Source organism: Centropristis striata, chromosome 2 (genome assembly GCF_030273125.1).
Source record: "Centropristis striata isolate RG_2023a ecotype Rhode Island chromosome 2, C.striata_1.0, whole genome shotgun sequence".
NCBI lineage: Eukaryota > Metazoa > Chordata > Actinopteri > Perciformes > Serranidae > Centropristis > Centropristis striata.
This window is the reverse complement of record NC_081518.1, coordinates 5,434,367-5,448,579: the sequence shown is the minus strand read 5'-3', so window position 1 is coordinate 5,448,579 and position 14,213 is coordinate 5,434,367. Positions and strand designations below refer to the sequence as shown.

At 42.1% G+C, this 14,213-nt stretch overlaps 1 protein-coding gene and 1 long non-coding RNA gene across 7 annotated transcripts in view; one reads left to right on the top strand and one right to left on the bottom strand.

The window, feature by feature from the left end:
• LOC131985680 (uncharacterized) overlaps positions 1 to 14,213 on the bottom strand; it is a 253,194-nt gene that overhangs the window by 68,679 nt on the left and 170,302 nt on the right. The gene's annotated exons all lie outside the window — the stretch shown is intronic.
• The window catches only part of sox6 (SRY-box transcription factor 6), a 150,216-nt gene that overhangs the window by 97,142 nt on the left and 38,861 nt on the right, over positions 1 to 14,213 (top strand). For 5 of the 6 annotated variants that reach the window (XM_059350823.1, XM_059350842.1, XM_059350822.1 and 2 more), the window contains 2 exons: positions 4,264 to 4,387; positions 8,823 to 8,902. In XM_059350823.1, the coding sequence (XP_059206806.1) occupies positions 4,264 to 4,387; positions 8,823 to 8,902 (204 nt within the window). The remainder of the gene's footprint in view (positions 1 to 4,263; positions 4,388 to 8,822; positions 8,903 to 14,213) is intronic. The other variant, XM_059350833.1, reaches the window with a different exon arrangement.

The window sequence follows — 14,213 nt, the reverse complement described above, 5'->3', positions numbered from 1 at the left end:
CTAGCCCGTCTTTTACACCTTGTGTATTTACACATCAGAGCTGAGAGTCTGTCTGAGGCGTCTGACTCGTCCTCTGCAGTCTGACCCCAGGATGGACTGCAGTTTTAAACCATTGTACAGTTAACTGAGCTACTATAAGTGGTTGCTTGTTTAATTTGTTTAAAATTCAAAGTGTTATTTGATGGAATTAATGATCAATTTAAAAAGGATGAATAAAGGCTTTCTCAGTAACACACAATAATGCAAAACTAAAACTGAGTTCATGTTTGGCAAAAGGAAAAGTTGAACAACTGCAGTCTGACAAAAGATGTGACTTAACAAAACATTGCAAAAATAATAAATAAATTGTCCTGTAATTTGAGTTGGGCAATAAATAGATTTTATCAATTTATTTGAATTTATGGTTAAGGACGATGATGAAAATTGATTTTCACTTTAACTTTGGTAATTACAGTACAGAACCACTACTGCCTCCCTTAACTCCTGTAGTTCATAGTAACACAGAGTCTCAAAATAGTTTGCTTTTGTATTGTTCAACCTTGAACAAACCACTGTAACATCAGACTCTGCCTGTGGACCACCAGAGAAGCACAGGAGCTGCAAGCTAGCCATCATTTGAATCTCCATGGTCAAACCAGCTGCAGCTGAAGTTGAAGGGCACCCATATTCTGACCTTTATGGTAAATGCATTGACACAGCAATGGATACTCGTGATTACGTGAAAATAAGGCATTAACTAGAGTACAAAGCACATACATGGAAATTATATTTTTTTAATATGAATTGTTTTTAATAAAAAATTCTACTAAATTGTGAGGGAAATTCCTTTATTCTTTAATTTTGCGTTGCAGGAAAAGACAAATCCTGACAACGACACATACATTTAAATGAAATACTAAGACTATATACAACCTCAAAATCAAGCATTTTACTGTATCCATTTGGAGAATTGCCAGAATGTTTTTATATTTTTTAAAGGCTTTAAATTGTTAATTGGGTGCAGTGTGAAAAAATCTCATCGCCCAGCCCTAACTTGAATTTTCTTTAAAAAAAAAAAAAAAAAAAAAAGAAGGCTGAAATAAACCTAATTAGCTCTTCCACAATATGGCATCTATATGGTTTGGTACTCACAGTAGAACTGCAAGTTGGTTCTATTTATCAAACACCAGCGTCTCCTTGAGAGGGAAACAGATTGCGTGCTGGCCTGATACAGACTTCATCAGGTCATCTGAATTGATGATACATGTTGCAAGGCGGCTGAGTTCCCCCAGAAACCTCTGTTGGAGTGCTTGCTGGCAGAGACGGGGGCCTCAGCCAAGTCTGTCTGACTGATCACTACAGATGCTCCTCTTCAAGTATTCCGAGTCAGATCCTTAGTGCCGGGTCTTGAGGGACAAACAATAGCACCTGTTCCTCATAAGATAGCCCATTCATGTATCTTTAATGAAGCCTGGGGGCAGATGGTGTGAAATGACATTATCCAGTACTTAGCAGTGCTAAGACAAAGGAAGAGCAGTGCCAGCACAACAATGCTGCTGTATTTACGAGGAGAAGGGAGGACGCTGCCCAAGTGCCCCGCTCACATCTGCTCCACTTCATTCTCAGACTCGTCAAGATCATCTTGGCAATAGAAATATCCCGGGCACTCAGCCCATACATAGATGAACTTGAGGGTAACTCTTAAAGGAGGGGGAGGGAGAGTGGAAGCCACACATATGAACACAATTTTCTTGCCATGTCTGTTTTTTTTTTTAAAAACATATTTTTTTTATTTTCGTCTTCTACTTTACTTTAACATTTTTTTTCTTTAAAAAAAAGTGCCTGTGAAAATGTTATAATCTGCTCAGCCACTGTGCCAACTGTTAATTGACAGCTCAACTAACCTCCACTATTTGTTGCCACCTTGAAGCTCCTCAGAATTTGATTTGCCTTTCTCTGACATTAGTTGCCGTAAATTAAACTTTAATGCGTGGAGCTCATTACTGCAAATCACAGCTATTCAAACTCAATGCATTTATTTCCCCTTCAACGCACATTCACACTCTGTCTTGCCTCGATGAATCTTGTATATTCTGCTCCATATTTTAAGATAATAATAGTAATAAAAGCTGATATCCCAGATGAAATGATATCATTTACATTTAGTGCTGGAAAAAAATACGTCCAAGTATCTGACGCCTTTCGGCAGGCTGTCTCTCGGTGTATGTAGCGTGGATAATTTGTAGACATGTCTTGTAGGATTCAGCTATATTAATTAATGCAGTCACATTTGTCTTTTAAAATAATTAAAATTAAATAAATTATGGGATCGTGTGAATTATATAAAAATATATAACTGATGCTTATTGTTTAACATCATGACTTTTGTTTCCTTGCATGAAGCAGCTGTTGTGGATTAGTTTGTTTGGAAAAAAGTATGATTAGAATTATGTTGTGTTATATTATTATGAGCCACTTTTACATACAACTAATACACAGAAGTCTCTCAAAAGAGGTTTTTCCCCTAAGAGAATGTTTGGAAAAAACACTCAAAAAAACTTTGTTAAGAAAAAAAAACCTGAAGTAACTTTAAATTTACTGCTGAGGCATGTTAGTTAATTCATGAAAGCGTATGAACTACCATGCAACACACTTGTAACATAGTTGGAGAGATGTGGACTTGAGGGAGCCCTTTTCTGCCCCGTGACTAGCACACATTCAGCAACAGACTCCATCTGGTTTTACAGTCCAAATACACAGACAGGGAAAAGCTGTGTTCCCCAGTGTCCCCCTCCCGCCTGTCACTGGCCCTACCTCATGTTGTGACATTAATTATTGTGTTTTTCCATATGTTCCATACATGCAAGGCCAAGATTCATCTTTCATCCATTCAGCCTGGAAACTTGGAACACAAATCCCTATAAAGCAATGTTTTATTTAAGGTCATTTGTCGCAGTCTCCTTGGCCATTTATTTTTTCTTCAGCAACAGCACATTTTACAGAATTACTTTTGGAAGAATTACATACTTTTCTATTCTTCTATAATGCACTTTCTGCACTTGCACTTCTGTAAAAGCTCAGTAGGCACAAAATGCTTCTATTTATTTAGTTTTCAGTCTAGCTCTGCACCTCTGGACAGATCAATAAACTAGTTTTAAGTAGGTTTAGCGTGCTAGCTGTGAGAAAAAGTGGGTGCACCTACTCAGGTAAAGGGTCTACAGGGGGAGCGGCACGGGCTGAAAAAGTGGAGATCATAGCAGACCTCAGCCAGAACATGGGGGGAAAAGTCATTGCTCAGAGCAGGTTGATTTCATGCCCCAATGCAGCAGCAGTAATTGCACCCAGACCCGTTTTATTGCGAGTTGATTTTAAGGAGGGATGAATGGAGAAACATTCTGTAAAGTGTTTATTTTGGGGGATGACCTTTATTAACCCATTTTCCAGGCAGGTTCCCCTGAGGTGGCCTGGCTCAGTGTTAGATTAACCCTCGCAGGCCCGTGGTAGCCGGGCTGCTCCCCATCAGACAGTTTCAGGAAGCAGAGAATGACAGTAAGATTGGACCCTGCAACATGTGTGCAAAACCCCCACACACCACTGTTGAGACACAAGCTACTCACCCACCCTTGACACACACATGCAGGGAGTTTGGGTTGATATTCCCAGTAGACAAGTCGGCAACAGACTGGATGGTGAAGGTTAATATGTGAGTGGAACAGACAGTCAGAGAATGACATTAAAATGAAATACAGCAAGCGGCGAGCACTTCTCAACTGCCTGCTATTTTTCCTCTGCTGAAAACGGTTAAATGAGTGGATTGTCTTCAGGCTTTTATCATCTTAATAAATGATCAAATAAGATTATGCAGGTACTTGAGCCTCCCTTGAGGTGACGGTTTCCTGTTTAATACACATAACAATCCCCTTGCTGTGTATCTAGCAGAACAGCCGGGGTGTCGGTGAATGCTTCTTTCAACACGTACAGTACCTCGCTACAGAAGCCTCTCTGCTCTCCGTCCTGCATGTCGCTACCTCTAACTCATGCTGGAACAATGTGCGTATGCGGGGCCCTTTGATGTACCGAGGTGAAATTGTGGTTTGGATTAAGAGCAGGCGTAGCTCGGCCAGGTATTGTGTGAGCACACGAGGGCCGTCAGTGCCGCGGAGCCCCCTGTCAGCACACGTTAGCAGGAGCTGTGATCTGGCCTCCCCCTGAGTGGGCTCTGTGTTTCTGTGTACCATTCCTATGCTTAGGCCTCTCTCTGATCTCTGCTCCCTATCTGTTCAGCAGGTCCAGGGTCACATGCCTCCGCTCATGATCCCCATTTTTCCACACGACCAACGCACTCTGGCAGCAGCAGCAGCAGCCCAGCAAGGATTTCTCTTCCCTCCGGGAATGTCTTATAAGCCAGGTATGCTTGCAACTTAAGTCTTCTTTCTGACCTTGCCCCATTTCCCCTCTCCGCTTGCTCTGTCTTTACACTTTTATTCCTAATTATGATTTTTTGTCTTAAAGGGACAGTGCACCCTCCAAATCAAAGATACACATCTTTCCCTTTAACCTTATACCTTGTATTGGTTGAATGTAATAGAATTAAATGGCATTTAGCGTGTGGTGCTCAAAGCAAAAAAATAAATAATAAATTGAGAAACTCAAAAGTTTCATGCAGGAACTAGAAAATTGATCGATTTTTGGGGTGCACTGTCCCTTTAAAGGCAACAATCAAATCCTCACTTGAGGCTCTGCTCTGTCTGAACTTGGACTTGAGACCTATGCCTGGGAATGTTCCCGTCCATGTAGAAACAATAGATATGGGTAGAGAAGCAGAGGAATGTCAACATGTCTTCAACATGAAAGTATATTTAAGGAGTGTGCTGCTCTAATCGTTTTTTTCAAGTACCCACTGTTAGAGAAACAATAACTCATGAAATGTCTTCCAAGGGCTATATGAATAAAAACAGCAACTCCCCTCTTACAGTTTCACACAAGTATGTCTTTAAATGGGGGAAATTAAGTTATTAAAAGTAAATTATGAGCTTGTGGATGATGTCAGGAACAGGTTTCCTGCTAGTATAACAGGTTTCATGGCCTGTAACAGCATGCCTGTTTCTCTCCCTTTGTCTTTTGAATTCAATAAAAGTGAAGCCTTCAAACCTTTAAAAAAACATTTTTGAAAAAGTGTTGCAACATGTTGACTGATGCCATGTCAAAGCAATAACCCGTACACCCTTATATCCTTGTGAAAATTAAAGATGTGCCACCACAAACTACTGTACTTATGTTAAATATAAAAAATATTCATAGCCTAAATTGCTCCCCTCTTCACGTGGCGTACTTGGTCCCAGAGCCTCGTGTCTATTCGGGGTTTTTAAAAAAAAAAATCAAATTAAATAGAATTTGTCAAAAAAAAAAAGTTTTCCTTTTTTCACTCCCACGCACGCAAACAGAAGGAGACAGTGTTGTGTTGATGAAAACCTCACTGTCAAAGAGAAAAGGATTTATGAGTCAGCTTGAAAAAGGAAAGTCCTCTTGTCTGTTATAAAACAGTTCCACAACAAGGAAAATGACTGAAAACGGAAAAAGAAACACTGAGAAGTCAGCAGGTTCGCAGCAGAACATTAAAAGGTGTGGTAGTGCAGTTAATGAATTAACTATAAAACCACAGGATGAAAAAGAAAGTCAGCTATTTTGGAACTATGGAGCCATGACAGCTTAAACAAAGTGCCTGAGGGGGAGTCTTTTACCAGTGTGCTTTCTGCAATAGGTTTGACACGGAAAATGTTTTAGTTCAAATAACAGGAGCTATTATGGAGTCATGGTCAGGGGTCGTCATGTGTATAGTTCCTGCATAATTCATGAGCTCATGAAGAAAAAAAAAGCAAAAGGGGGTCTGAAAATGACTCGTGTAGTCAGGAGAGATATTTCAAAACCTCTATTATTTCTCTGCGTCCAACACAATATGCACAATATATCCAGAGAGTACAATGTTATCACCACCACCTGCAGGGCATACAGGATGCTGCCGTGTCCTTTCTCCATGAAGTGAGTGGCCAAGCATTCACTTCCAAGACTAAGGCACACTAATCTGATGTTATCATTATGAGAAAGCTCCCAGGGACCACTGCTTATGACCCCCGGCCCTGTGGTGCTCACATGGCAACAGAGTCATTCTGGCACCGTAGTGGTAAGTCATCACCCCATCCACTGGCTGTGCTCAATGGCCTGGTGCTGCATGGTAGACAAGCACAGTCATAGAAAGTCATCTATTAAACAAATAAACTTCCCTGTCTGTTTGCACTGTTTACACAGACATGGCAACAATCAGTGTGATGTGCCTCTAATGGACCTGCAGAATGAGCCCACAGTCTTTGGGTTCCTCTGCCAGCCTTTATCATAGACATCCTGCTGACAGCTGACAGTGTCCTCGTGCTATTTTATTTCAAATCTTTTATTTTTACCACACTTTAGTTTTTTAGGACGTGTTTTTTCTTGATATATTGTAACTTGAACACGCGAGATATAATTTTCTGGCAGGCTTTCAATCAAATCAATAACAAAAGAAGCAGCAATGCCTTCAGTTTCTCCCTGTTAAAATTCCTTCACTGTTCTTTGTTCAGGGGCAAATTTAATTTATACTCCTCCTCTTCAAACTAAACATAACAGGTGATTTAAATGGGTAAAAACACTGAAACAAGTCTGCTCGCCAACATTTGCACCTCTTTGTTCCTTTGTTAACTTCAGATCCAGAAGTCCAATGACTAAAGTCCTTTCATCTCATCAGTTTAAAATATGTAGTAAAAAAACGTCAATTTATGAAAACTGCTGGCAGACAAACACACCGCTGAAACACGAACAAAAGAGATAGGATGCTATTAACAGGCGGAGCATGTCCTTGATTAAAATTACAGATAGATAAGTTGTTAGAGCATTTTGGAATAATGTAACTAGACAACTTTACAAAATACATAAAATAAGTTGTTGTTTTCAGACACAAAGATGTGGAAATATGACATAGTACACTTTGAACTAAATTAAAGTTTGGTAATTTGATCAGATATATATTCGAGAATGAAATCTCAACCATCTAAACTGACATACCTGTATTTTTATTTTCATGTAAGCATGCTGTTTTCTGCGAACAGCTACTGTGATTCAATAGAAATTCAATGCCAGTGAAAAGAGATCAAGTTTGAGGCTTGCCGTCATGTACTTCATTCATCATCATTTGATCTGCTCTAAGAAAGGTCTCCGCTACATCTGTCAGCCCTCAGCAGATCTATGACTTATATTTCATGGCACCACATGAGCGGGGAAATATAGCCTGTTGTGACCATGGCGTCACCTGCATTACCCCCAACCCCCACCCTTAGCATTCAGGCTCTGGGCATGGGACCAGCCAAGGCCCCCAGTTAAATAAAAACACAGTTTTAAATGTAATTCCCTTTTACCAGTGACGTTAACCTGGCACAGCGCCCATCATACTGGAGTCTGGTGCCTCAACTGTGTGCACCCAAGACCCAGACCTTGTAGCCCGAGACCCCCCACCCAACCCCCCACCCCGGCAGCGCTGGTGTGCTCACTTAGCACATGACCCTCCCCAGGTTTCACATGACATCTAAAGACATCCAGCCATTTATTATTCGCAAATCCTACGTCACAGACAGCACAGGGAGAGGGAGACAGAGGGAAAGTGCTACCAAAAAAAGAGGAGGTGTAGAAATAACCACAGAGCACCCCCGCACATCCAACCCAGCACTATTTGAAACCACTTCTGCTGTGTGATTTTATTTGCTACTAAATGGGGATTGAATTTCCATGGCCTGTATCACATTGTGCTGTGCTGTACAAGATTGCAAAGTGAGGCGAGCGGCCGAGGGCAAAGTGAAAGAGAAGGTATATACATTTACCTTGTCTGTGGCTTAATGGCTCCATATGTTTGTGAGAAGAAGTGACAGGCAGAAGTGGGGTCTGAGTGAAGGCCAACTACCCCTCCCCACTCCCACTGTGCACTACACCTCCCCTCCTCCAGACCAAGCTCACGGCGCTGCCCCCTCTCACTGGGGCTGTTCTGTCCGTCTCAACACACTAGGTTGAGTGTGTGAAAGCGTGTGCTACTCCGTTATACACCCCCATGGATATCACTCATACAGCAGCCGTTTTTATATCCCCGTCTGACAAACGTGCTGATGGCAGGCCAACAGCAGTGAATAGTAATGAATAGTGCTGCTATTTGAACAACCATTCTCCCTCGCTTGATCACAGCAATATGCGTGATAAGAATGTGTGGGTTTTTTTAACCTTGTTATTGTGACTACACACTTGTTCTAACCAGTTCGCATACAAGTGCTTTCACCGCGCTGCCAAAGCTATCACTCAGAAACAAACAATGTAGAGTTGAACAATAGCCAGACAAGTCTACAGCTGTACGAGCTGCCTGAGAGAACATGCTGGTCCTTTTACATAATCGCTAATTGAATACCAGGGGAAATATTTAACATTTATTCTCAACACAAAAACACACACGCACTCACGCACATACTCACAAACTTTAAAAGAACTTGCTCAACTATGTGGTAGTTATTTCCAAGAGGAGTGTTGTGCAGGTGGAGGAAGGAGGGAATGGTGTGGAACGTTCCTAAGTAATCCTGCTCCAGTCAAACCAGCTTACCCCTTTTGTTAATGCAGATGTTTGGGCTTGAAGCCGAGGGCTCGTTGCAATGTGCCACATTGCTGTGGCAAAGTAGCGGAGGGCCCAGAATCCGTGTTGGCACTTGCCTGGTCGCTGTGGGCCGGCTCATTGTCTGAACCTGTATGCATTGTTGTCTCTCTCTCTCCCTCTCTGACAGGTGATAACTACCCCGTGCAGTTCATTCCATCCACAATGGCAGCTGCAGCAGCGTCAGGACTCAGCCCCCTCCAGCTTCAGGTATGTACAGTACTATGACAAAGAATGCTAGGGACGCCCGCCAAGCCCGGGGTAGAAAGGATGGCTAAGCAGCTGTACGCTAAGTAATGAGCTGCACACTAAATAATCCTTGAGGCCCCCAGCTCACACACGCTTATCACCTTACATATGTAATTTATCCTGTTTTATAGAGGATTTATCCCCACTAGCTCTGCCAGACAGAGGAGTTAGGAAGATAATAGTTATTAGAGGGAATGAGAATCACTTTGGTTGCCTTAATCACCCGCCAGTGAATTTATCAGAAGACAATTGACTGTGTAAGGAAAGAATCTCCTTCATATTGCTTTTATCTAGTACAATATTTATTCTTATCTCCGAGAGGAAGACAAACGAGGAGAAAGAATGGACAAAAAATTCTATTAATTTTAATATGTCATGTCATGTTGTACGAAGTGAAGCTGCCTAGGGGTTTTGAGCCACATAAAATGTTGGGATAGGCTCCAAGCCCTACAGGCTCCTCCAGGACTTTTCTCACACAGCATTTAAAAAAAGCTGAACCCAGGTCAGAGCTTAACCTGAGGCCATAATGTTTAATATAGATTGTCTTCGTTCTAGCCTTCAAGTTGTTACCATCATAAATACTGCTGTTACCAGGGCTTCCCTCAGCCCTTGCATGATCTTTGTTTTCAAATGGGTGATAATGATTCCCTTACTAAGTTACTTACTGACTTTTATTTACATAAAAAGCATACAAGTGGCAACAGGAAGCTGCATAACAACTGTATTTATTCAGCTGCACTGCTGCTTGTTGCTTCTCTAATTATCAGTTTCCTTTGCAGTAATTGTAGATCTTAAGTCTATTTGAAATGATAAATGAGAGAAACAAAGGAAGAAAACAAAGCCTTAAAAAGCATCTCTCCTGACATGTAGTTACATGGCCGCCGTTGCTTTGTCAACAACGGGGAACAGTTATTGAAAGCTGCAACATGTGATGCTCAACGGCAGACGAAGATTAAACAACAAGGCTGAGGGCGAAACTCTTTGCACGCTGATATATGTGGCATTTGTCCTTCTGAGGCTACCACTCTGTCAGTGTTAACGAGCCTTGGCAAGTTCTAACAATGCATGCAGCTGGCTCCGAGGAGCTGTGCGTCATTATGCAGCCATGAGAAGAGCTATTAGAGGCATGCAAGGTGTTAAATGAGTCTGCTCATGTTTGAAGACGTGTGTCCGTGAGAGCAAAAGGTGGAGGCTGCCTATATGAATATCAGGAGTGTGTATGTGTTGCTTGGTGGGGTATTATGGAGAAGTCCATTGGAAAGGAGTGGTAGTTCGGATAGGCATGCAGAGTCTATTTATAATGGTGTATGAGGTCAGATGAGACAGTCATATATCTGAAGGTTGGGGTGAGGAGGGGAGACGGGTCGAGAGTGATTAATTCTGATTATGTATCTAACCCTGGGAATGGGCAAAAACAGTGCCTCCAAGACCATGACTTGGCTGACCTTTACAGAACACAGTAAACAAAAAGAGGTGCATTTTCCATTAATTGAAGTCTGTCAGCCTGTCACATATTCCGCCTGCTGGCTGCTATTTACCCTGCATAGAGACTCCCCTTAAAACAGCAAGGCAAGTCAAACATGCCCTTTTCTACATAGCTGGGATCAACAAACCATGTGACTGCCACCACTTCCTCTACAAAGTACTGGGAGCCTGCTATGATTAAAAACATCATATCAAGCCAGACATGGAATTAAGTTAGAGTTGTCTCCTCCCCTGTAGAGCAATAATAGCACCACTACCTTCCTCCTCCTCCTTCTTCGTCTTCTTCTTCTTCAAAATTAAACTATTGGAAAGTATATTCCAATATGTGTGTGAACAGAAAGGTAATCCAGGCACTCTGAAATATAAGAAAAATTCAAAATGAAGAAGAAAAAGGGCCTTTAATCCCCCAAGAAGACCTAGTGGTCGAAACATGTTGGCTTTTTTGACGATTTAGCCATTATAATTAAATATTTTTTATATTTTCTTCATTGTTCTTAGATTTTGAAGTGATCTTCCCTGTCTTTCCCACTTTCTCCCCTGTTTTTTAATGAGCACCGGGTACATTTTTAATATATGGTTCAATATACTTTTTTACAAAAGAAGGTCCTTCTCATGAAGCATGGTAAAGAAATAAATAAGACGTTTTATTTAATCTGAGTAAAAAGTAGACACTCAAGATGTGTTCTGGGGCTCCTGTAGTAAAAATGTGACAGCTACACTGAAATTAACACATTATGTCCAGTGTTATAATGATACAACTTGTAATTTAAACGCCAAGGTTATTTGGAATAAAAACAGGACTTAAATAAGATATGATTTAAGCCACCCCCATTTATTACTTATCGTACTACTGAGTTTATTCTGCATGCATCGTCAAGCACAATACTCCACTCACCTTTTAAATTATTCTGAACTTTTCTAGTTTCACCTCCAAGCCTATTCTTCATCTTACTCACACATGCACAAAATCCCCCACACACATATGGCTGAATAGGCTGCCCCCCCAATTAAAATATCTCTTCCCTGTCAGCTGGATGGCAAGGTATAATTTTCACCAATTTACTCAGTTTAGATTGTGCAATATATGAACCTTAAAAAATTATCTTATTGGAAGAATTAATTCCCACAATGCTGCAGAGGTAATGTGATCAGCCATCCAGTCAGAGAGGCTAGCCGCTCCGTCAGTCTTAATGTTGGCCACGTAGCCTCTTCACAATCTCCTCTGTCATAACAGTCTGGGATCCTCCCCCCTGTTCCCCGCCCTTTCTCTCCTAAGAGAAGAAAACCCAACAAGGTAACAAAGGCTTAGAGCTGATGGATGTAAATGAATCTTCCAGGATGCGTTTGAGTGTTGGAGACTGTAATTTGCTTGTCAATACGAGGTGGTAGCATCACTCCGCTGGCTGGCAGTCTGCAAGTGGCTGTCACCAGCCATTGCTGTACCACAGGGCAATTTCACTCAATGTTTTCCTGACAGATTGGCTCTCGTCCTCAACTCACAGGAGAGGAGGCGGGTAAACTATCCCAGCGCGACATGCCCTTCTTCATTAGTGCCCACACAGAGCCGGGATGAGCCCAGGACCAGCAGGAAACAATGGCTCCATCCCTGCCTGTCCTTCCCTGATTACAACTGACACCTCTCACCTAACAGAGGAAATTGTGCTCAGATTGTACCGCAATCTGTCCGGGCACATACTATATTGAATTGAGTGAAGAGACAAGAAGGGCATTTCCCTAATTCTACAAAAGAATTTTCCATTTGGGATAGCAGTTAATTTGCTGTTTGTACACTACGCCTTGCATCAGCAGCCAAGTAAAAAAAGAAAAACAATTTGCTTAAGGCCAATATGAACTTAATACAAATGGCCCGTCCTTTTTACACAGCCAGTAAACAGGAGGAGGACCTTTGAAAAAGTGCTGTTTTTTATCATTGGAAGCAGACTTTGGGGTTTAAGCTATTTTAAAGAAAGCATTATTGGATAAAACAGAACATCTGGGTTCGCTGTATGCAGTATCACTGTTAGGACTAAATAAATAGAAACCCTCTGCTTTCACTCAGTCAAAGCTGCATTTTCTATCTCCTGCTGTCTGACTGTCGTGCTTTTCCAATTTCCCATCCACATCTTGAACCATCTCTAAGTATCTTAGTTTGTGTATTTCTCCCTGAATTACTACCATCCTCTTTTCTTTTACTCATTCTGTCCGTGTTGCTCTTTTTTTCTTCTTCTTCTTCTCAGAATTGTCCAAGCTCATCACATCCTTATGCTTTACAGCACTGGAAGTCGAGCTGCTTGAGTTAAGACTTAACGCCGCAATTACCATCCGCCGTATTTGCTATGGCATCTCTCTAGGCCCCACGATAAACCTGGGCCCAGCCTTGGCTCATGCTCCCACTGTAAAGATGAAAAGCAGCCCACATGCTCAGCGACAACCCGGACCAGATCTCAAGCAGACAGACACATCTGAAGGAGCACTCAGAGGCTTAGACGACTAGAGTGATAAGAAAGAGTGTTACACAGTCAGGGACAAACAGGAAGAAAGTGGGAGTGCAGCAAACCGCACATTATCTTTTGTTTGGATGTAAATGCCTGTGTAGTACAGATGTGAAGAAACGGCTTCCATCATTAACAAGTGAAGCACTTTTGACTTTGAAAGAGAGAGAGGGAGAGAGGAGGAGGGGAGAAAAGAGAGAACAGACATACTGTAGAGAGCAGCTGTTTCTCTGTTTATGAGCAGAGGAGCTCGGTCTTTGAAGGTAACCCAGGGCAGTGCAGCAATGCTAGCTGTGTGTGGAAGGCTGGCTAATAGGACGGCTATGTGAGCAGCTGGATGGAGGCAGTGGTGAACAGAGGGACAGATGGACAGATAGAGTGGATAATGCAGTGAGCTGCACTGAATGGGAGGGCTGGCTCTGGGGCCCCTGGGCCTGGAGAACCTACACACACACTCGCAGAACATGGGCTGTTTGTGTGTGTGCGCAAAAGCGATAGAAGGACTTCAACGTATATACTGTAGATGTATGATAGAGAGATGGAGAAAGGCGAGAGGAGGGGTAAGAGCCGAGCAGGTTGGGTGCCAGCAGATGAGACAGATGTTGGGCCATACTGGAAAGCATCGGCACAGTGCACCAGGACGCCTTCCTCCACTCCTGACATCTGGGCCTAGCCTGGGTCAGCCTGCCCGGTCGCCCTGGGCAATGAGCCTGTACAAGCCTTGTGGCAAACGGGGCTGGCGCTGTGCTGCCTTTTAAATGGTGTGGTGCACTGAAGCACAGTTAATGCCCTCATATCCAGCCCAGTGCTCAGCGCCCAGGCCAGGCAGAGGTGAATGAGACATTGACAGACAGACAAACAGACACACAAAGAGACGAGAGTGTGCTGAAGAGTGTGGCAGTCAACAGACAAAGCTCACCTCATATAAAATGCAGAGGAGCTTAATTGGTGGTTTTTTAGGAATTTTTAGGGTTTTAAAGGCAATTTGTTTGTCTTTATTTTCATTTTTTTTTTGTAAATGTGCAATGCACCGTCATTGCTGGCAGCAAGAAGAATCTGCCAAAGTATTTTCCAGTACATATTGCCATGATGTGACTTATTAAAGAAAACAAGATGCACTTTTGTTTTTTCCACAGAAATGTTTTTTTCTCTTTATACTACAAGGCATATGCAGCAGTGTTTGCAGAGGGGACATGTGTTGATTGAAGTTATGAGTAAACCTTGTTTTTCTCATAATTTATATAAATTGAGCTATAAAATCAGCTTTGTTGTTTTATTAAACAAACAAAGGCTGC